Source organism: Microtus oregoni, unplaced genomic scaffold (genome assembly GCF_018167655.1).
Source record: "Microtus oregoni isolate MIOR12 unplaced genomic scaffold, Mior012 000005F_ref0000423, whole genome shotgun sequence".
In the NCBI taxonomy this organism is placed as follows: Eukaryota; Metazoa; Chordata; class Mammalia; order Rodentia; family Cricetidae; genus Microtus; species Microtus oregoni.
In genome coordinates, this window is record NW_024543064.1 from 12,070,774 (window position 1) to 12,094,965 (window position 24,192).

Consider the following 24,192-nt stretch of genomic DNA (forward strand, 5'->3'; position numbering starts at 1 on the left):
AAAACAAAACAAACAAAACAAAAAACAACAACTATATTTTGACATTCCAACCAGGGACCTGAATTTCCACATAGAGTTTGAGAAAGTTAAGCAAAAGAAAAACCAGAAACGGTTCTTTAAGAAGCTCTGCCATACAGCAGAGTACTTAAACAGCCTTTTCCACATTAAGTAGAAACAAAAAACTAAGTAATAAATGCCTGCCACAGGGCAGGACAGGACATTGCCACTTCAGAGCTGGGAGACTGAATGCGGCTCTCAGTCACCTACCTCCAACTGGGCAGTGAGCTTTCAGCCTGGCTTTCACAGACCGGAGGAGGGGGCAGAGCTAGCCACCAAAGCTGCAGAGGCAGAACCAGCTATAGCTAGCAATTTTTTGCTCACACGGTCAAAAAAGGCTAGAGATACATAGTAAAGCAGGTTTGTACACAAAAAAACCCTTATACAAGTTACAATGTGTTTAAATATACATGTAGGCTTAAGAAAGGATATAGATAGTCATAGAAAGAAATAATTTTTAAAAATAATAGTTTTTAAAGAGAGAGTAAAAGTAATGTAAAAAAGAATAAGCCACACAGAAATGGGAAGCACACAGGGAGTCTGGTCCTATACAGCACTGTGCTGACACTGAATTTTTTGAGTGTTGATGAACAAACAATAGTGGCTGACAGACCCAGGACTATGAACTGCTTCACCTAACCAACCTAGACACTTTAGGGCTATCTGAACTTAAAAAAAAGAAGTTAAAAAAATGTTACATTGGAGAAGAGGTTTTGTGTTTGTTTCCACAAGAAAAGGAGAGGCTGTGAATTCTTTCAAGTGATCAGGTTTGATGGGGGAGACCTCTTGAAGCTTGACAGATGATAGTATCAACAAAGGTTACAGACAGCTGGTCTTCCCAGGACTTGGCCATTATCTCAATTTTTTAGGGACCTCTAAAGATGCTTTCACCCACAGATAACAGGAAGCAGTCTAGAGAACATACTACCTACATTTCCAAGAGGTAGGGTGGGTGGTTTGGGTTATTTGGTGGGTTATGGATGTTTGTTATCATTTAGAGAAATATAGTCTAAAAAGACAACTATTAATCTCAGATATTTTTGCATTAGCATGGATTTTAGTATACTGCTAGAAATTTAAAGTTATTTTTGTTATACTGTATATATGTTTTTACTCTTGTTTGGGGTATTGTGCTTATGCAGCTCATTTAAAAATGTAATATATAATTAAGAAAAGAGGTTAGTAGTTAATATACAATAATCAAACATATATAATCAAACCATTAGGGATATTTTCAAAGTTAAACAGGTATATATATTTTTTTTAAATATTTATTTATTTATTATGTATACAATATTCTGTCTGTGTGCATGTCTGCAGGCCAGAAGAGGGCACCAGACCTCTTTACAGATGGTTGTGAGCCACCATGTGGTTGCCGGGAATTGAACTCAGGACCTTTGGAAGGGCAGGCAATGCTCTTAACCACTGAGCCATCTCTCCAGCCCTAAACAGGTATATTTTAGACAGATGATTTTCAAAAACTTCGAAGACCTGCAGAATATGGCACTTAAGATTTAATAACCTAAGGTTTGTCATGACAATGAAACACATCTGCTCCTGGTAGCACCAATTTACATATAAGGATGATGAGCAACGAAGAATCTCCATATGAAATTTGCTTTCAATGTGGCAAGGCTAGCCATTTGGGCAAGAAGCTGCTCTTGCCTTGACTGTTGATTGTAGGCTGTACCGACTGGACAAGCGAGACACAGGAAAAAGGCAAAGTTGGACAGTCCTCTAAGATTCCTGTTTCTCAGAAGAGTCTACCAGATATTCTGCAAGACAGAGGGAAGTGACTGATAAACTTTGCCAATACAAGTTGGGACAGTCCTTCAAACTTCCTGCTTCACTGAAAAGTCTGCCAGATATTCTAGGGCTGTAGGCCAAAGATGGATGCCCCAATGTTGCAGAGGAACTCTGAGTGAATGCCCAAGCAGTTAGATGTCTCTGTTGGTAGGTAGTATTACATCCTTCTGGGATATTTAACGGAGTTAAAGACTAAATAGTTTTAGTTTCCCTTAGTTATGACAGAAAGTAAATTAGGTATAAAACTTTGGAATCCCTAAGATAAGACAAATAATAGAGTATTTTCTCTGAATTTGCTAAATATAAATGGGCTGAATATTGTAAATGTAACTCTTACTAGATAACTTTTTGCTGTATGTAGTTTTACTGTGTTAAAGTTAAAACCTTTTCATTTTTATTTAGACAAAAAAAAAAGAGAAATGTTGTGGAATATTAGTGTAAGTTGTATTACATTTGTTTATGCTATAGAACATTTGTTTAATGATGCAAAGATGTGTTACATTGTTTTATGCTGCATTTGTTTAACTCTGTAGAGCTATGTTACTTTGCCTGTCTAAAACACCTGACTGGTCTAATAAAGAGCTAAATGGTCAATAGTGAGACAGGAGAGAATAATAGGCAGGGCTGACAGGCAGAAAGAATAAACAGGAGGAGAAATCCAGGGAAGAGAGTGAGCAATGAGTGAGAAAAAGAGGAGAGGAGGATGTCAGAGGCCAGCCACCCAGTCAGCCATAGAGTAAGAAAAAAAGAATAGAATAAAGAAAGGTGGGGCTAGAGAGATGGCTCAGAGGTTAAGGGCACTGCCTGCTCTTCCAGAGGTTCTGAGTTCAATTCCCAGCAGCCATAAGGTGGCTCACAACTATGCACAATGAGGTCTGGTGCCCTCTTCTGGCCTGCAGGGCCAGAACAGGGAGAACACTGTATACATAATAATTTTTTTTAAATCTTAAAAAAAAAAATTAATAAAAGAAAAAAGCCCAGGGTTAAAACATAGTTAAAGAGAAATGGGCTAATTTAGGTTAGAAGAGCTGGCTAGAAACAAGCCAAGCTAAGGCTGGGCACTCATAAGTAAGAATAAATCTCAGTGTATTTATTTTGGAGCTGGGTGGCAGACCCCCAAATAGTAAACAACAATAACAACAAAAACTACAAACAACGACTGCTCTTTCAGAGGATCAAGGTTCAATTACCACACCTGGCTGGCTGCTCACAACATGTTAACTCCAGTTCAAGGGGATTTGATGCCCTCTTCTGGACCCCATAGGTATCAAACACACACATGGTGATGCGCATGTAGGCAGAATATTCAAGCACATAAAATAAATTAAAAATATATATATTTTTTTGAGATAGGGTTTCTGTATAGGTTTGGAAACTGTCCTGGAACTAGCTCTTGTAGACCAGGGAGGCCTCGAACTCACAAAGTCCACCTGCTTCTGCCTCCTGAGTGCTAGGATTAAAGGTGTGCACCACCACTGCCTGGCTCTTCCAAAGTTCAATTCCCAGCCACAACCATCTGTAATAAGATGTGGTGCCCTCTTCTGGCCTGCAGGGATACATACTAAATATATACTATACAGAATAAACAAACAAACAAACAAATGAGTCTTTTTTTTTTAAAAAAAAAATTAAGTTTATTTTAGTATTTCTGTGCAAGTGTGTATGTGTGCCCTTGGCAATCAAAGGCATCAGCCTCCCTGGAGCTAGAGTTGCAGACCCCTGCTGTCTGACAACATGGACACTGAGAACTAAACTTGAATTCTCTGCAAGAGTAATATGTGCTGTCAACTACTGATCTATCTCTCCAGCTTCTCAAAACACAATTTTTAAAACAAACCTGGTAATCTACATAAAAATCTCTAGAGCACCTATAGTGAGCCAGGGATTCCATTTCTGGGGTTAATAAGATCCCTGAGCAAGCCGGGCGGTGGTGGCGCACGCCTTTAATCCCAGCACTCGGGAGGCAGAGGTAGGCGGATCTCTGTGAGTTCGAGACCAGCCTGGTCTACAGAGCTAGTTCCAGGAGAGGCTCCAAAGCCACAGAGAAACCCTGTCTCGAAAAAACAAAAAAAAAAAACAAAAAAAAAAAAATAAGATCCCTGAGCAAAAGAAAGAATCAGCACTGCACAGGTATTTTGTCTGGGAAGAGAGACTTCAATTGAGAAAATGCCTCCAACAGACTGCCTGTGGGAAAGTCTGTAGGACATTTTCTTGGTTAACGATTGATGTGTGTGGGTTGAACCCACAGGGGTTCATGACACTAACAGCCAAGAAGGAGATTTACAATCCCATCATTTCCTCAAAAATCATTTATAGTCTCAACAAAAGGATTTTAATCTTAGTTTTAAGATTTAAATAAGTAAAAAAAATTAGCACGTTTTTATTTATTCATGTGGTATGTGTGTGGTAGTAGTTACACATTTGTCAAAGTACTTGTGTGGAGGTCACAGGATACCTTGTAGCTCCTTCCTTCCTTCTATTCTGTGGGCTTCAGAGATGGAATTCAGGTTGGCAGGCAGGGAGCAGGCAATGCTTTTTCCTCTGCTTTCTTTATATACAGGGGCTCCCTTTGGAGGGTACCACCATCCCGAGGGTCTTCCGTTCTCAGATAACCCTTCCTCATGGACCTACCAGCAGATGCATCTCTTGTTGGTTCCAGTTCATCGTGATTAAACATCAAGGACAGACTCAGGATTAAGAATCCTCCTGCTGGGGGGCATGGCGGACTCCTAGCACTTGGAAGCTGATCAATGTGCACATCCCTGATGCTCACATCAGCTCCCAGCTTCTTCAGCCTTCCAATCAGGACTGAAGGCCACTGGCTCTCTAGGCATCTTCCATGCTTGCAGCATCAGGTTGGGACTGCTGAGGCTTCTGGACTGTGGGCTGAACAGTGTCCTCAGCTTCTCCAGTGTGCAGACAGCCACTGTTGGACCACCTAGTCCCTATGGCGTAAGTCACTCTAATGAATCCCTTTGATTTCTATTTGATTATCTATTATATTTATTTATTTTTGGTTTTTCAAGTCATGGTTTCTCAGTGCCCTGGAACTTGCTCTGCAGATCAGGCTAGCCAGATCCACCTGTCTCTGCCTCCTAAGTGCTGGGCTTGAACAGATGTGCCACCACGCCTGGCTATGATTCCATTTTATAATACACACAAACTCATATTCATTTACCACTCCTCTTCTTGTGACTATCTGGACTCCTTTCATTTCAATAATGGGATAATGACATAAATCCAAAATGGGTTTCACTTTACAAATGTTCTGATTAAAGAGTTACTAACATAAACTAAAATTTTTTTAATATATAAATATTTCACTAGTCACTGAAGTATATTACAATATAAATTAAAAAAAAAACCAAACCAGATTGTCCCCACTACTGACAAAAGATTTCCAGTTGTATGTGTGATTTAATAGCTGGCAATTTTGAAAACTGATCTAGGACTAGATATTAGGGACATGTCACAGGTATGTCTAAGAATGGGACTCAACAACATGCCACTCCAAAAGGAAAGCAGCAAAGTAAAAAACAGGGGGCATGGTCTAAAATGCCCTGAAACCAACAGTGAACATTGTTCTCTTGGAGATGGAAAGATGGTGCACTGGTTAAGAGTGCTCACTGGTCTTGCAAGGGATGGAGTTCAGTTACCAGTACCCACACTGCCAGTAACCCCCGCTCCTGGGAATCCAATGCCCTCGTCAGATCTTTATGAATGGCACTGCACTCATGTGGTCCCCAGAACTTCTGTCTGTGCTGGGCTAAAGGCCTTGGAGGGAAAGGCGTCACCTGTCACCTAACTTAACCCAATGGTTTACTTATATACACTGTGCTAAAATGACCTGCTCAGCATCTGCCAATAACAGAGTATCCTGAGGCAGAGGGGCTATTTCCTATAAAAACATCTGATGAACTGAACCCCATCATCGAAGCCTACTGATGACAGGTCCCTCCTGTGCTGGGACAGAGCTGGTTCCCTGTAATCATGGCAGAGCCTGGAGGCAGTGGTTGCCATCTCAACATCTCTTTTTTATTTTTACTTATTTATTTTTAGGTTTTTGAGACAGGGTTTCTCTGAGTAGTCCTCTGACTGTTCTGGAACTCGCTTTGTAAACCAGGCTGGCCTGAAACTCACTGAGACCCGTCTAGCTCTGGCTTCTAAGTGCTGGGATTAGGGTGTATATCACCACTTCTAGTTTTTTTTTTGTTTTTGTTTTTTTAAAGATTTATTTATTTATTATGTATGCAACATTCCTTCCATGTATGCTCGCATGCCAGAAGAGGGCACCAGATCTCATTATAGATGGTTGTGAGCCCCTACGTGGTTGCTGGGAATTGAACTTAGGACCTTTGGAAGAGCAGTCAGTGCTCTTAACCTCTGAGCCATCTCTCCAGCCCCACCACTTCTAGTTTTAAACATTTCCTTTGTTTGTTTGGTTTGGTTTTTCGAGACAGGGTTTCTCTGTGTAGCCTTAGCTGTCCTGGAACTCCCTCTGTAGACCAAGCTGGCCTCAAATTTACAGAGATCCGCCTGCCTCTACCTCCCAAGTGCTGGGATTAAAGATGTGCACCACCACCGCCCAGCTAAAAATTTCTTAGTATAAACCTGTCTCTCCAATTTCTCCCATCTCTATTTTATTCCTCAGTTTCAGCAAGATCAGACAAGCCATTAAATTAAACAAAACCTCACTGACGTTAAAGCTCGAGGACACAGACACAGACGGGCACACACATACAAGGTTTCACTATGTGACTTTGTTTTGAGATGTGATCTTCCCAAGTGTTTTGTGAGCCAGGGAGACCTTGAATGTGCTTCAATCGTCTAGTGTCAGGCTCTGCAGTGATGGAATTACAGGCATGTGCTCCCATGGCAAACCAAAGATACACATTTTCACTCTTACACCCACACCCATGCCTTAAAAACATCCCTGCATAGTTTATGAGCACCCCAATGGCAAGGACTGCAGTACCCGCCATGAGAAGCAGGCCATCATGAGCATAAAGAATTCCATGGTGTTGTTCCCAGTGCCAATAAACAAAGCCACATGAAAGACCATTGCATGAGCAGGGAAATACTTACCAGCTAAAAATTAACATAAAAAACAGTAACGGCTCCTTGATTCCACTGCAAGCTCTCTTTTGATACAATTTCTAGGGCAGGAGAGGTTGCATCTGATAACTTGTTAATTGCAGGCCTAGTCAGGGGCACCTTTCAAGTGGCTCCATACACAGTGAAGCCAATGTTAGTCACAGACCTCCCCGCCTGGAGAACAGGAAGGCCCACTAGCCCTGAAATATGCCAGTCTATTCATTCTCCCCAGGGGGACCAAAGGTTACCACAGATCTGTATGGGGCAGTTCTGGCTCTTCTCTCCAGCAGCACAGAATACTACCCACCTCCAAAAAGCATGTCTTCTAGAAAAATCCCAGGATCTGAACTTTATAAACAAAAATTCCTTTCTTCCCTCTGCTCTTCCCCACACACCCTGAAACCATAGGCACGGACTATCCCAGGGCTGCTCTGGGTCAGAGGAAACGAGGCAAAGCTGCCACCCAAGAAGAGTAAGATCAATAAACAGTGCCTCCAAACACAGTAAGAGGAGCCAAAGTCAGCTAATGAAAGGTAGAGAAGCCCTCTAATCAAGCCCATTTCCTTCTGGTCTGTGCTCTGCTTGCCTGAGGATCCACTGCCTGCCAGCAAGGCGGGTAGAAGCAGACCAAGGCCATACCTACCCCATGAGAGGTGCTTCTCTTGCTTGTGCCCTCTTGCCTCCCTACAGGACAGAGCATGCCCACCTACAAATGCAAGAGGGAAGCAGAGGGATGGAGGCATGGACACACACACTCCTGTAGTCCCTGGATTCTAGCAAAAGCGGGAGAAGAGGCTGTACCCTGAGCCCACCACATCCAGTATCCTAACAGATGGAGTTGGCAGCATTAGATGGAAATGATGATAGCCAACCATGGACCATATTGGCCGCATCCAGCCCCGGTCAGGGGACAGACCCACTCAAGTCCAGGAAGACCATCCCTTCTCAGGCACTCCCACCCTCGTCTTCAGGACACAGTGCCCATTCTGCTGCCATTCACGGACACCCACAGCCCTAGCCCTGTACCACACAAGGTTCTGCTTGCTTCTGTGTCTCCTGTGTCAGGGTGTCCCATACGGAAGACCCCAGTTTAGTGTTTATGTGCTCACTAGCCCTCTACAGAACAAAACATTTCATGCCCAACGTGGTAAACTGGGGCTATTCCAAGTCTCCACCCACTTAGAGCCCAACTGAAATGCTTTTTGAATAAAAGGACATTGGAGCCATCAAAATTGGTGCACATAAAAATCCAGTCTTGGGGCTAGAGATAGCTCAGTGGTTGTGGTGGTCTGAAGAAAATGGACCCCCCAAAGGGAGTGGCACTAATGGGAGGTGTGGCCTTGTTAGAGTAGGTCTTGTTGAATGAAGTGTGTCACTGTGGAGGTGGGCTTTGAGGGCCCACACCTTTAATCCTAGTACTTGGGAGGCGGAGGCAGGAGGATCTCTGAGTTTGATGCTAGTCTGACCTACATAGGGAGCTCGTTCTAGTACAGCTAGGGTAACAGAAAAACACTGTCTTTAAAATATAATTTATCAATACACATAAAATGGACTAATTTGTATCTTAAACTAGGTAAACACTCATGGCTGCTGTGATAGAGAGATGGTTTGGTTGCTGTCCATGGTTCTTGCTCCTGGCTCCAGCCACAGAAACTAGAACTTCTCCTCGCCGACCTGAGGCATAGGAATTGTCCTGTACTGGAGTTGCCATAAGGCAATGTTCTGGCCTGCCTTGCCTGACATTAGATGATGAGAGCTCCATTTTGGAAGGGGTCCTGCCCCATACCTAGGAGGGAGGAATGCTGCTAAGGGACCAGGAGCACTGAATGAGGCCTGGTTGTATTGCCAGCACCTCACATGCAAGGAAATCTGTATGGAAGCTTCTGGGTGGTTGAGTAGGTGGAGAGGCTCCAGGGACACACGGACCTTCTGTGTCCCTTCCCACCCAGGCGTCTTTCCTCACCTGCCTCCTTTGAGACGCCCTTTAAAGCACTTCACTTTTAGTGCGAGTGTTTTACCCGCATGTGTATATTTGTGCAGATATGAGTGCTGGTGCCCAGAGAACAGAAGAAGGTCCCCTGGAACTGGAGTTACGGACAGTTGTGAGATGCCAAAAGGGTGTTGACAATCAAACTTGGATCCTCTGCAAGAGAAGCTAGTACTTTAACTGTTGAGCCATCTCTCCAGCACCACTCCTCACCAGGCCAATAAATCTCAAGAGAAAAAAAAGAAAAGAAAAGAAAAGAAAAGAAAAGAAGCCGGCATAGTGGTGTACGCCTCTAATCCCAGCACTCCTGAGAAAGTTGTAGGTGGATCTCTGTGAGTTCCAGGCCAGCCAGGTCTATATAGTGAGATCCTGCTTCAAACAAAACAAAACAGCCAACATCAAAACTGGTAGAGCACTCTGTAAACATTTTCCCACTGTTGTTACATGATTCCATAGGCTACTTAACTCATAAATAACTCTAAGCAGAGTTAAAACTCTTTGGTGTGGGTTGTTAAGAAGTCATTCTTAGGGACTAGCAAGATAATTCACTGGGATGACCTGGGTTCAAACCCTGGAACCTCCATGGAGAAAGGAGAACCAACTTAGAAACACTGGCCTCTAAGCTACATACACGTGCCACAGTGCATGAATGTATGCAAGTGCGCATGCACGCGCACACACACACACACACACACACACACACAAGTGTGGATTTTTAGTGAGGTATTGTTTTTAATTTGCTTGCTTATTTATTTATTTATTTTGGTTTTGAGACAGGGTTTCTCTGTGTAGCTCTAGAGTCTATCCTGGAACTCACTTTGTAGATCAGGCTGGCCTCGAACTCACAGAGATCCCTTGCCTCTACCTCTCAAGTGCTGGGATTAAAGGTGTGAACCATGACCACCCACTATTATTTTTTTAAATTTATTTTTATTTTATGTGCATTAGTTTTTTTACCTTCATGCATGTCTGTGGGAGGGAGACAGATCCCTTGGAACTAGAGTTACAAATAGTTGTGAGCTGCTATGTGGGTGTTGGGAATTGAACCCAGGTCCTCTGGAAGAGCAGCAGCCAATGCTCTTAACCGTTGCGCCAACTTGCCAGCTCCAAGTGTGGTTCTTTCTAAAGCAATCATTCCTCACATAAAATGCAGTCATCGTGTCACAGACATATGCCACTCAAATAACATTTTTTTAAAGAATCATTTACTTATTATGCATGTAGGCCAGAAGAAGGCACCAGATCTCATTACAGCCGGTTGTGAACCACCATGTGGTTGTTGGGAATTGAACTCAGGACTTCTAGAAGAGCACTCAGTGCTCTTAACTGCTGAGCCATCTCTCCAGCCCCTCAAATAGCATTTTAAGATTCAGAAAGCTTATTAAAATAGCAATAATGAGTAAAAGACACACTCAATATAAAGGTACTGGCAGAGACTGGGAGAGAGGAAGTCCCAGGGCACTATTCATTTGAAAAGTAGTCTCCTGGAAGGGTAGTTTAACCTCATTTCCCAAGGGCTGGGAGACAGCTGGCTTTGAGCTCTGAAGGATGAAGCGGTCTCCTCTAGAATTCAGCTGACACCTATAAGTCAATACACGACCAATCATAGTGCTCATCTGCCTAGCAAGAGCAAGCAGCCCTTTCCACAACAGACTATGAACCACCAAGTCTTCAAATACTCTAGTCTCATTCAAACCACCACACGGAGAAAGCATAAGTTAAAAGTGACTCAGGATAAGACCTGTATCTCCACAGTCAGAATCAGCTTTCTACAGTTCAGTGCATAAAAGAAGGGTTAACATCTTAGGTGGCACTGGAGATATATAAGACAACATACAAAATGAAGTTCATTGTGCCATGAACTGTTGTGAAGATATATTGCCATGTTTGATGTAATAAAAAGCTGAACGCCAATAGCTAAGCAGTGGATATAGGTGGGATTTTCAGGGAAAGAAAAAGGAGAATTGAGGTGCACAGGTAACACAGAGAGGAAAAAGGAGGTGCAAGAGGGAAGAGAGGTAACACCACGTGATAGAATGGAGATTAATATATGTGGGTTAATTTAAGTTATAATATCTAGTTAGGAACAAGGCTAAGCTATAGGCCAACCTTTCATAATTAATAAGAAGTCTCTATGTCATTATCTGGGAACTGGCTGGAGGGACAGAGAGACTCATTACAATAAACCATAGTGTTTGGAGGTTCCATAGACTCCTGAGAGTAAGCAGAGGCAGTGCTGGATGACCTGAGAGTGTTACTGCACAGGGAACCCAGGAGCAATGATGGTGTGGACTTAAACGCGGAGAATTCTGCTTATTTTCAGTGACACTGTGGGATCTTAACTCAAATAAAAAAGAATTATAACAGCACCTGAATTGGACTAAATGACTCAAAGTCAGAGGATGAAGGACTTTCAGCATAGAAGAAAACGCAAATGACATTTTGGCAATCCGTGCATTTAAAGGTAGAATCAAGTTTTCTCATTCACAAATTTGCAAAACAAAACAGAAAAATAAAACAATGATATTAAGGGCTGGAGAGACGGCTCAATGGTTCAGAGCACTGGCAGCTCTTCCAGAAGACTGAGTATGATTCCCAGCACCCATATGGCAGCTCACACCTGTCTAAAACTCTAGTTCCCGGAATCTGGCGCCCTCATATAGATGTCTTATGCAGACAAAACACCAATGCAAATGACATAAAAATAAGTGGGTTCCTACCAACACCTGGGGTTTGGACAAGTTCTAGGAAGAAGGAGGAAGGGAAGTGGAAGGAAGGGGAAGGAGAGGGGAGAGGAGGGGAAGGGAAGGGGAAGGGACTGGGACAATCGAGCCTGCTCTGAAGTGGCAGCTGGGCCCTATGCCAGGTACAGTGGCCACAGGGTACTGAAGCTGAAAAGATGTTCTGCATTTAAAATTTTTGTCTATTTATTTGATGTACATGTGTATTTTATCTGCACGTATGTGTCTGATGCCTGTGCAAGGTGTTGGATCCTCTGGAATTGGACTTATAGACTGTTGTGATGGTTACCATGAGGGTGCTGGGAAAAGAACTTGGCTCCTTTGAAAGAGCAGCAAATGCTCTCAACCACTGAGCCTCAATGCTTTGTATTTTAGAATCTGTGACTCAAGGGCTGGAGAGATGGCTCAGCAGCTAAGAACATCTGTTGCTTTTGCAGAGGACTGGAGTTCAATTCCCAGTGTTCAGGTGATGACTGACAATCATTTGTAAGTTCAGTTCCAGTGGATCCAACAAGCATGCACATGGTTCACATACATGCATGCGAGCAAAACACATAAAGTATATGTTTTTTTAAAAAAGAAGAATTTGTGACTCCATATATTTATTGAATAATACTTCACTAAATGAATAGGAAACAAGGGAACTAGAAAAGGAGACCTTCCCAAACATAAAATCCTGAGCCCTGAAACAGTACTAGCCTTCAAATTGTCTGTAAGAGGAAATTTAGCCATATTTTCAATATTTTTATATAGAGCTGCACAAAGCCCACCCTCTTCCTCTCCAAGTACTCCAGTGACCCTGTCTACATGCCCCGGCTCTATTGGTTCACTGCAGGGAGCAGATCTCAGCCTCTGGGCACAACTTCATAGCAGTGGTTCTGTAAACACAGGGAACGTGAACTGGCTTCCCCAGCCTTTAAGACAGGATCACCCAGTCCACACCTTTGAGAGGTGCCATAACTCACAGTCACTGAGGACTGAGATCATGCCAGAAATGAAGCTCCTGCCTCCTCACCAGGGCCCTTTCTAAAAGACCCAGCCGACCCCAACCAGTATGGCATGGATGAAGTAAATGGAAAGAGCCCAAAGAAAAAAAAACCCAAGTCTCCTTGGTGTTGAGACTGAGTTCCAACCTTGAAGAGCCAAAAGAAGAGTGTTAGGGGAAAGCCTGCCAATGGATCTAGCAGAGCATTTTACACCCTCCTGGGGGGAGGGGGGCTCAATTTCTCCACGGCACCAGCAGCTCCAATCTTATGACTGACACTTCAAACTGATGGGAATCTCATGAGTACCAAAATAACTGTCTTTTTCAAAGGAAAGATTAAATCAAAAGGAGAAGAGGAATCTGTTTTTCAGCGTAATTCTGCCACCCTGGGACGGGGAAGGAATGCACCTCCTATGGAATCTTCCCACACTCCTGAGTAACCAGCAGAGGCACGTCCCATACACTCCCGAATATCTGAGCTGGCAAGAACAAGTGTTATTCAAAGACCTCAGCCCTGGGACAATAGCTCCTGTCAGTCAACTACAGTTCTCATGTCGCTTTCTGCTCTTCGACTCATTCCAAACACAAATCACACCTGTGCAGATACCTGAGAAAACCACACCAATCGATTCACACACTGGCACAGTGATTCTGGACAGGTGCCAATAGTATTTTTATTTTTTTAATTTTGAGACAGGGTCTCTTTATGTAGTTCTGGTTGTCCTAGAACTCTCTATGTAGATCAGGCTGGCCTAACACTCACGGAGAACCATTTGCCTCTGCCTCCCAAGTGCTGGGATTAAAGATATACTTCACTAAACCCAGCCACAACTTTATTGTCAATGCAAAGACTTAGATGAGCATATGAGCCTGGGTATTTACACAGAAGATTTAATAAGGAACCTAAGACACCAGTAACATATGCTTGAGTCCATGCCAAGAAGGCTTCTGTGAAGCTGGGCGGTGGTGGTGCACGCCTTTAATCCCAGCACTCAGGAGGCAGAGGCAGGCGGATCTCTGTTGAGTTCGAGACCAGCCTGGTCTACAAGAGCTAGTTCCAGGACAGGCTCCAAAGCCACAGAGAAACCCTGTCTTTTTTTTTTTTTTTTTTTGGAAACCCTGTCTTGAAAAACAAAACAAAACAAAACAAAAAAAAAAAAAGAAGGCTTCTGTGAGAAGGCAGAAAGCAGCAGTCCATCACTTACCTGAAGCCAATGGTCGAATCCACTCTTTGCTATTTAGGTCGAGCCTCCAGAGGTCATTGAAGGCAGCATTGCAACTGCTCTGAGTACAGCCTCCAAAGACATACATAGACTGATTGGCATCATAATAGCATGCACCTACACGGGCGGGGTGGAAGAAAGAAACAAGTGACTGCAGCTTAATTTAGAGGTATTTTCAGTAACTTAAACCATTATTTTTCTTTTTTTTTTTTTTTTTTTTTTTTGGTTTTTCGAGACAGGGTTTCTCTGTGGTTTTGGAGCCTCTCCTGGAACTAGCTCTTGTAGACCAGGCTGGTCTCGAACTCACAGAGATCCGCCTTCCTCTGCCTCCCGAGTGCTGGGATTAAAGGCGTGCGCCACCACCGCCCGGCTTAAACCATTATTTTTCAAAACTCTAATATTCCACATGTTCAACAACTCCTCTGTACCAGACATCAAATTCCGATCTCCACATACTGTCCTCAGATTGATCAATATCACATTATTCTTGCAAAGAAAGTCCAGAGAAAAGCTACGAGTATTTTTTAAAATTTATTTTGAAATTTTTTAAAGATCTATTTTTATTTTATGTTTATAGGTGTCTTTCTTGCACGAAGGTAACGTGCGCCATGTATGTGCAGTGCTCATGGAGTTCAGAAGAGGATACTAGATCCCCTGAACTGGAGTCACAGTTATTAGTTGCTGTGTAGATGCTGGGAACTGAATCCAAATCTTCTGGAAGAGCAGTCCATTGGTGCTCTTAACTGGCAAGCCATCTTTCCAGCTCTAAACATCATATTTCTGAGCACTAAGAAAACTAACGACATCATGGAACAAGATGGCAGAATTCCAGGAAGAGCAATATGCATTCAGATGGCAGCTGCTTGAGAGTAAAACTTCTTTGAATCCAGCTACATCACTATCTAAACTGCATCCTGTGTCCTAAAGCAAGGCAAAGCCAGCGTCCACAGATGTTCTCCCTCTGTCTTCCACTGAAACCTAAAGCACAAGTATTTATATAAAACATGACAACTGTGGAAACATTCTAAGCAGTGCTGTGAAAACCACACAGACACCAACATGACTAAAGCAAGGTGGGGTTTCATGAAGTCAAAGTACAGCAAAGGGAACAGCAGTTCAAGCCCAAAGCAATCAAAGGGAACAGCAGTTCAAGCCCAAAGCAATCAAAGGGAACAGCAGAAAGCTATTGGACTCCTAGGCATGCTGGTTGGTGTGGACTAAATCAGGGCAGTAGGAAATACTAGAAGAGAACCAAGGCCACGGTTAGTAGTCAATTATATCACCGGAGCTTTTCTAAGAAACAGAGGCAAAGAAAAGGGCTAAACCCAGAAAGACCTATCCAAGTTCAGATGAGAGGTGGGAAAGCTGAACTTTGCCGGCATCTCCCTGAAGGCTCATCCAGCTGCTGTCCTTAGGAACAATGAACACAAGCCCTGCAGCCTCATGTTTACCAGCTGGGCTTGGGAGAGACTGAGCAAAGCTCTTTGTGTCTACATCACGCCACACAGGTGAGTTACCCCTCATCTCTCATATGAAACCAATAGCCGGTGTCACATGAACTGAAGGACAGAGTAAAAAAAAATGCATAGTCTGCAACACTAGTGCTTAGCTGCAGGTGCAGTTCAATCTCACAAACCACTACTTTCAGGTCTCTTTTCAATTACAATGCCACTTAGTCAAGTCAGAAAAAGGGACCCACTCCTCCACCGCACCCCAGCCTGTATCGGCTGCCTGTATCGGCTGCTAGTTACAGTTACAGCAGCGGTGTGCACTAGCTCTGGAAGTTACCAGTTCTCTTAACTCAGGGGGCTGTCAGGCAGGTAACTATATGAATGAAGCTGTGTGCTTTAGTAGCTGCCCCAGTAATGACTGCAGATGTCACAGCAGTAATGATAAATGCAAGGCTGCCACAGACTGACTCGACCACTTGTCTGGCACTCATGGCAGGGATATACGGAGCTTTAAGGGTTATGGTCTGGTTTGGCCTTTTTTTGAGACAGAGTCTATGTAGCCCTAGTTGTCTTGGAAATCACTCTGGAGACTAGGCTAGTCTAGATCACATAGAGAATCGCCTGGCTCTGCTTCCTGAGTGCTGGGATTAAAGGTGCGTGCGACCACACCTGGCCTTTAAATGTTAACCTGTCTATGGACCCTTGTTTTTGGTTTAAAATAATTTTGAGTGGCTAAAGTAACAGCTCAGAAGTTAAAAGCCCTGACTGTTCTTCCAGAGGATTGCGATTCAACCCCATACCCACATAGAGGCTCCTAACATCCAAAATTCCAGGTCCAGGAATTTGACACTCTCTTATGACATTCGAGGGCACTGCATGCACATGGCTCAAAGACATACATGTAGGCAAAATATCCATACACATATAATAAAATAATTTAAAATCTTTTAAATAATAATTTTTTAAATTCTATCTAAATGAGTTACTTTGTCTTCACAACAAGAAAGTCTATTTTAAAGTAGAGTCTAGCATAGTCTAACAGCTCAAGTATCAGGCTAGTCAGCTGCCGGGCAATGGTGGCACACACCTTTAATCCCAGCACTCGGGAGGCAGAGGCAGGTGGATCTCTGTGAGTTCGAGACCAGCCTGGTCTACAGAGCTAGTTCCAGGACAGGCTCCAAAGCCACAGAGAAACCCTGTCTCGAAAAACCAAAAAATAAAAAAATAAAAATAAAAAAAAATAAGAGAAAGTAATAAAAACAAATAGAGTAAAAAGTAGAGTCTAGTAAAATCCCATTGCTCACATTTGCTAAGCACTGTAAATAACAAAGAACTAAGTTAAAGGGCATGAGAGGAATAAGGAAGATTCCTGGGGCTACATCTGGGTCTCTATTAAAGAAACTCACCAGCTCCAGGTTATCTTGCTCCCACAAAGACAGGGTCTCACTATATAGCCCAAGCTTGGCTTGAGCTTGTGATGATTCTCCTGCCACAGCCTCCTGAATATTAGGATTACAGGTATGGATTACAAACCTGGATTCCCTCAGACTTGGAATGAACTAGTAATTCCAATGATGGAGCAATCATGAAGAACTAGCAGTATTCTAGAACTTTTGAAATATAATATTTATTACAATGATATTTGATAAAGCAAATCTGGGTTAGCAAAATGGCTCAGCTAGTAAAGATGCTTTCCAACAAGCCTGATGGCCTGGGAACCACATGGTAGTGCACATGCATGTGCATGCACGCACACACACTAAATAAATAATAGACGAGGCAAGTCCCTGATTTCCTACGAGGATAGTCAAGGCTAGTTTAAGTTGCCGGAGTCTATATACAAACTCATAGCAGCAGCTTCCTTCATGTAGCAAAAGAGCAGAGTGCCTTTATTTTTCAAAGAGTTAGCAAACATTCTTCTCCTCTATTTGGATTGAAAACTCAGCCAGTTGGGCCCCATGAGGTCCTTCTCATGTATTTTAATCCTATACTAAAATAGGGCAGGCTACATTTTCCTGTTTCTCTCTGAACAAAGGTTTTTGAAGCAGGAACACGAGGCCCAAAGCTAAGGTACTAAGAGTCAAGTGACACACAGCTGAGTTTCAGTGACCACTGGTCAAGTATTAGTGAAGCTGAGATAAAGCAGAACAAGAACATATCACACTATTGGACACAGTGCATACAGTTTGAGACAACGTGGTCTAGAAAATGAATTCCAGGCCAGCTAGGGCTACATAGTGAGACGATCTCAAAACCCACAAAGAAAATAGGATACTATTTTCTAATATTTCTAAATATTCTAATAAGCATCCCATTGAACTCTGCTTACAGCTTGTCTTTACCTGAGACACTGAAGTAGTGATGGCAGTGGGCGAGCAATCTCAGTCTCACACAACTGTTACTTGCCTTTTACTCAAGTTCTCCACCCGAATTCTGGACCTCTGGATGTCACCATACTTAAGAGCTCACGGCAGTGTGAACACTGCACTGAGAAACGGAGAAGCTCTGTGCTCCAACCGTCAAATCTCCCAAGTAAGTTCATTTGTTCTGTGAACAGCTATGACAAAGAGACCTATCTCAAATTGTCGACAGTCTCTATTCAAAGACAAACCACACAGCCACAATCTAAGTGTACACATGCAACTCAACAGTTCTTTGCAGACCAGAAAAGACTCCTACTGAACTACAATCATCTCAAGAGCAAGAGCTTCAGGAATCTGGATTTCCATGGTACCTGGAACAATTCCCAAATGTTCCCTGAGTGAGCTGCACGCTCTAGCTTTGCAAACTTTCAGATGTTAAACTCTCTTTTGTTTCCCTACTGTCACCAGGGAAAGGTCCTGAGGCATTTATCCCATGCAGAAAGAGACTACGCTGTTATGTGTCTCCCATCTACAAGCTGGGACATATTTGATAAGGTCTATAATTACATAACTCAGGACAGGCGAGGGTGGTGATCCAGCCTGGGCCTGCAGACTCCTGCAGGTGCCAGATCAGCAGTGTGTGGAACTACCTGACTATATGAGAAGTCGAAACACTTCAATGTTGGGGATTCTCTACAGTAATCTGACTCGGGTATCCTCCACTAACCAAGGCTGGCGTGAACAGACTTGCAGACATTCACTAAAGATTACAAAACTGGCCTTTTTCATTTCACCTGCCTTTTCTGTACCAGGCTTTTAACACAGGAAAGATCTTGTACAGAACACGTATTTTTTGTGTCTATGGCTTTTTAATTTTTTTTTTTTTTTTTTTTGGTTTTTCGAGACAGGGTTTCTCTGTGGTTTTGGAGCCTGTCCTGGAACTAGCTCTTGTAGACCAGGCTGGTCTCGAACTCACAGAGATCCGCCTGCCTCTGCCTCCCGAGTGCTGGGATTAAAGGCGTGCGCCACCACCGCCCGGCGGCTTTTTAATTTTTTAAAAATTAATCGTGTGTGTGTGTGTGTGTGTGTGTGTGTGTGTGTGTATGCATGCCAAGGCAGGTGTGTAGGAGCCAGAGAACTTGCAGGAGTTGGTTCTCTCTTCTGTGTGGGTCCTGGGAACTGAGCTGAGGTCTTCTGTCCTAGTGGTAGGTGCCTTTCCCTGCTAAGCCATCTCACTGGCCCATATTTGTTGTGATTAAGCCTACACATCTCAACAAGTATTAAAATGTCTTCATACTAATGTATGATACTCCAACAGAACTGATGTTACAAAGGTTCTGCTAGTAGATTTGCTTAGGAGACATCAGGACACATAAAACAGCCGCCTCCTAAATACCCGAAAGCACAACTTTGGAGTCAGGATGTATTAACGAGCCATTAGGCTCACTCTTACAACAAAAGAGGCAACCCTGACTTACAATCAGCCATTAGGTCCTTCACCATATGAATTCGAGGGGGCAACACAGGTTCATAACCAATGTTAAGCCCTGGCCTGCCATATAGCCCCTCAGTTCTCTTTTTTAAAAAAAGCATAATTCTGCCAGGTGAGCAAGATGACCCTGGGTAACAACTATTTGAAAAATAATAACACTGGTATACTAAAAAATAATTCTGGCAATACCTTTGCTATGTAGATCTCCCATCTGCCTAAGTGACCAGACTTGCAGTCTCCTAACTCTATTTAAATTATTCAAAGTGTAACATGGGGCCGGAGAGAGGTTTACAGATGACAGTGTATGTGAGATGCATAAGCCTCAGGTGTGTGTAAGCTAGAGAAATCTATTCAGGGCTGGTTCTTCTTTGGGCATTAGCCAAGTCTGCCATTCATTATACTAAAGAGCTTTTCCTTTATTTTTCTCTATGTGCATGGAGTGATTTCTCATCACAAGGCATAATTCTAGAGCTAGCTGTGAACCAGATGTAAAGGAGTACAAGGGTGTCTCCAATGTCACTCTCCTCAAGTACACAACCACCTGTAGAAGAGACAGCATACTCACATTCAACAGCCTAAACAATGTTTTGACAAGTGATCTCGACTAATTTTTCAGCAACCTATAGCACCAACAGTATTTGCTATGTACATCTTACAAGCAAACTGAGTAAGAAACCCAGGGAACTTGGCTTTGCTGCTGACAGAGCTTCACTGGCAGAGACAATGTAAAGAGGAAAGTGCAGGTGTCAGAAGGGCAGAGGGATGGTGCAGTCTCCCCAGCGGAGGGCTCAGGGTGGGGCGTGAACAGCATGGCTTTTTCTGTTTTTATAAGGAGCAGGGTCTAGCTTAGTTGCACCCAGCTTGAGATGGAGAGAAGGAAAGAAGACACTTAGAAATGTACAGGGGGCAGAGAGTACTCAGTTCATGTTTGCTTTGCTTGAGGCTTGGGGTTTAACCTCCAGCACAAGAGGAAAAACGAGGGCTATATTGTGATGGCACTGAGATGTAGTATCAGATTATGGATTAAGAGTGACAGGAAAAAAGAAAAGGTTTGAGACAGAACAGAAACTTGGCTTTTTGTTTTCTTGTTTTACACAGAATCTCAGGTAGCCCAGGCATACCCCAAACTCACTAAATAGCTAGGGCTGGGCCTTGAACTCCTGATCCTCCTGGCTCCACCACCAAAAGCTGGGACTGCAAGCATGTACCACCACAGCCAGCTTGGATCTTGAGGGCGGGAACTGAGTGTGAGTGCAATACCTCATTTAAGATGATGGTGACATTTGCTAAATTAAGGAAGGGAGAAAATTGGAAATAGGGGGCCACTGAGCTCTACTTTTAGCTAACTAATTATGAAACATCTAGTATTTCCATGGTAACAAGTGAAGAATCAAAAATGCAGATCTTGAATCTACATGAATTAGGGATATGAAAGAAAACTGAGGGATCAAGAATAGATACACAATAGAAAAAGGAAGGTGCCAAGGGGGGAAATTAAACCCTTAATTTTCTTTTAATTTTAAAATTACATTTTATTTATTTATTTATTTATTATGTATACAATATTCTGTCTGTGTGTATGACCGCAGGCCAGAAGAGGGCAACCCTGTCTCGAAAAACCAAAAAAAAAAAAAAAATCACATTTATAGCCAGGCGGTGGTGGCGCACACCTTTAATCCCAGCACTCGGGAGGCAGAGGCAGGCGGATCTCTGTGAGTTCGAGGCCAGCCTGGTCTACAAGAGCTAGTTCCAGGACAGGCTCCAAAACCACAGAGAAACCCTGTCTCAAAAAACCAAAAAAATAAAAAATAAAATAAAATTACATTTATTAGCCAGGTGGTGGTGGCACATCCCAGCACTTGGGAGGCAGAAGAAGGCAGATATCTGTGTGTCCAAGGCCAGCCAGGTCTTCAGAGTGAGTTCCAGGATAGCAAAGGCTACACAGAGAAATTTCCTGTCTCCAAAAAAAAAAAGTTCTTTATTTCCTTCCTTATTTATTTATTCTGCGGCCTTAAATAAGAACATGTATGCCAAGGTGCATGTGTGGAGGTGAGAAAACAATTTTTGGGAATTAGTTCTCTCCATCTACAATCTGGGTCCTAGGGATCAAACCCAGGCTGTCAGGCTTGGTTGTAAGTACTTTTACCTGTTGAGCCTTCTCACCAGTCCTGGAATTCTTAGTTTTTAATCTATTTTGCAAGTTGCCCTTTTCTCTGTAATGGTCCTTTTCAGTTGTCAGTTAGCTGGGCAGTGTACAGGACACATGGAAAAAACAGACCAGAAGAAAAACGAAACAGGATTTTTTTCTTTCTTCCTTTCTTCCTTCCTTTCTTTCTTTCTTTCTTCCTTTTTTCTTTTTTACAAAATTACCCTGTGGCTCTTTCCTGGATTTCAAGCAGCATGATGAGCCACCCTTGCCAGAGGGCCTCTAATCTCCGGGGGCTGCAAGGTCCAGCAGTGTGGGGGAGGGAAGCCTCCCCTTCAGAAGCCGAGGCCTCCAGTGCGCTGCTGTGGTGGCCCAGCTGACTGACCATCCAGACTCACTCCTCCCTCACTGTGGGGCAGTCTCAGGGCTGGGGCAGAGCTCAGCGGGAAAGAGCTTGCCCTCAGCAAGAAGCCCTGACATCAATCCCCAGCCTTACAAAATCCAGAGCAACAGTCTTCAGAAGCCCTGTCAGCACCTCTTCCTCTATCTGTAACACACACTGAAACAAATATGGACCCTGACAGAATATCATCCAGTCTACCCATTCTGAATCATGATCTGCAAACTCCATAAACAGTTGAGAACATTTCAAAACTCTTTCAATAACAGCAGAAATGATGATAGCACTTGCTTTCTGCTTCTAAGACAGGGTTCTGCTAAACAGTCCAGCTAGTCTTGAAACTCTCCTGTCCCTGCTGTCCTGATAGGCATGCTCGCCACTTCTCTCTGTGCTGGCAGTAGCACAAACACCTCAGGAGCACTGGGGTAGACTGCTGTTTCAGCACGGATCAAGGCAGTACCACTAAACTATTCTCTTTTCTCTCATTATATTTATTGATTGTTCACTTGGGGAAGGGACCCGTGCCACAGCACGGTCAGAGGACAACTCACAGTTAAAGGATAACCAGCAAGAGCCAGTTCTCCTCCACCATGTGGGTCCTAGAGATGGGACGAATGTAACAGCTTGACAGTGGGCTCCTGTACCCACTGAGCCAACTCACCTGTCCTCAACTACTTTTGTAACCAGGGTCTTCCATGGTCACACACTCACAGTTTTGACTTCAGTGAGTCCCACAGGTCTCAAAGATGTCCTTCTTCGAACAGGATAGAGCAGCACCAGTATAAAACCAGCTTTTTGAGAGTGGCACACAACACTTTACCTGCCTTCCTGGTCTGTTTTCATCTAGCCTCAAAGCAAGAAATGAATCATAACTATTTCTGAACCTCACCAGACATAAGTATAGCAATCTGGGGTAAGTAGCACTGAAGGATCTTCACCTCCTGGTGTTTATAACCCCTACCGTCCTTGTGTGGTCAATGGAACAGAAAGGAAGAGATGTACTCACTTCAGAGGGTGAAGAGATAGATAGCCTGGCTTCCTTCCATCTTGGATACCTGCTCTACAGTACGCAGCTGACTGTGCCTGGCTCTAGCTAGAGGTCCATGCAATAAGACACTGAGGCCTCCTTTGAAGAGGTAGCCCAGTCCCAAGTAAAGCTTCAGGACAGGGAATCTCTGGATAGCAATGATGGCCACTCTATGAAACATTCCTAAACCAGAACTCAGTACACCATCTCCAAGTCCCACACCTTCAAGAACAGGTTAAGAAATACTGTTTTAAGCTGCTCAGTTTTGGAATCACTTTTTTTATGACACAGGTAATAACTACATGCTCCTTCCTACCAAAAGCTCAAAATATAACCAGGTATGGAGGCACATGCCTGAAATCCTGTCCTTTAGGAGGCTGGGGTTGGTGGAGAATCGAATGAAGAACAATATAAAATTAATAAGCCCCAGCAATTCATTTGTTGAGGTGTCAGGGATTGAACCCTGGGCCTAGGTGGGCAAGCACTCTGCCACTTAGTTAGTTACACGTCAGCCTTCACAACATGTTTAGACTCACTTTTTCCTAACTCTGTTAGAAACTCTCATTTTACATTCTCTTAATTAAAATGCCAAACAAAATGCACGCCTGCAAAACAGTGTCTAGAAACACAATCACGGGCAGTGTGGGACCTGCTTTCCCAATGTGGATACTCACTGTGGGAGAAGCGCTGCGTGATGGGGGTTCCAGGATAAGGGTAAGTCCTGCTCTCCCACTGAATGTTTCCTTCCTGGACAGCCTTCATAAAACCATGGTAACACTGGTGGGCTACACCTAAAGATGAACAAAGTCAAAGGCGTCAGCTTGGATACCTAATGTGTGTGTGTGTGTGTGTGTGTGTGTGTGTGTGTAGAGGGATCATTAAAATTGTGTCTTTTAACTACTTTATCACTTGTATAGGCCATAAATGTTTTGAGGAAGTCCAAATTCTCTCATTTTCATTCAAAGAAAAATGGAATCAAGGAATGTCAAAATTGAAAGAACTACATTTTACCAAGGTACAGGAGATTCAGAGATGTGTGCAAAGTTACTAAATCAGCTCATATGATAACCCTTGTCCACTCTCAGTTATATCCCGTAGCAATAAAGATAATTGGTAGCATTTACTACAAAGCAAAGGGGTGGGAATAATTTATCTTTGTGAAGGAATGCGATGAAGCAGTATCTGTAATGTACCCGCTGCTCAAAAAGCTCTGCCGTTAGCAGGAATCCTCCAGTTTAAGAAAAACGTAGAAGGAGATTATTATATAATAGATTACGAAATGTTGAGTGTGTGTCTGAGGACTGTGTCTTAAAAGGTAAGAGCTTGGGTAGGCTGGAGTGATGGCTTAGTGGTTAAGAGCACTTGGTTGCTCTTCTAGAGGACCCACGTTCACATCTGAGCACCTACATAGAGACTCAGC

General features: G+C 43.3%; 1 protein-coding gene across 1 annotated transcript in view; it reads right to left on the reverse strand.

Moving 5' to 3' along the window:
* Fbxo42 (F-box protein 42) overlaps positions 1-24,192 on the reverse strand; it is a 65,667-nt gene that overhangs the window by 13,647 nt on the left and 27,828 nt on the right. Inside the window, exons 3-4 of the mRNA XM_041651742.1 lie at positions 23,447-23,563; positions 13,876-14,010 (exon numbers count right to left, since the gene is read on the reverse strand). Of these exons, the coding sequence (XP_041507676.1) occupies positions 13,876-14,010; positions 23,447-23,563 (252 nt within the window). The remainder of the gene's footprint in view (positions 1-13,875; positions 14,011-23,446; positions 23,564-24,192) is intronic.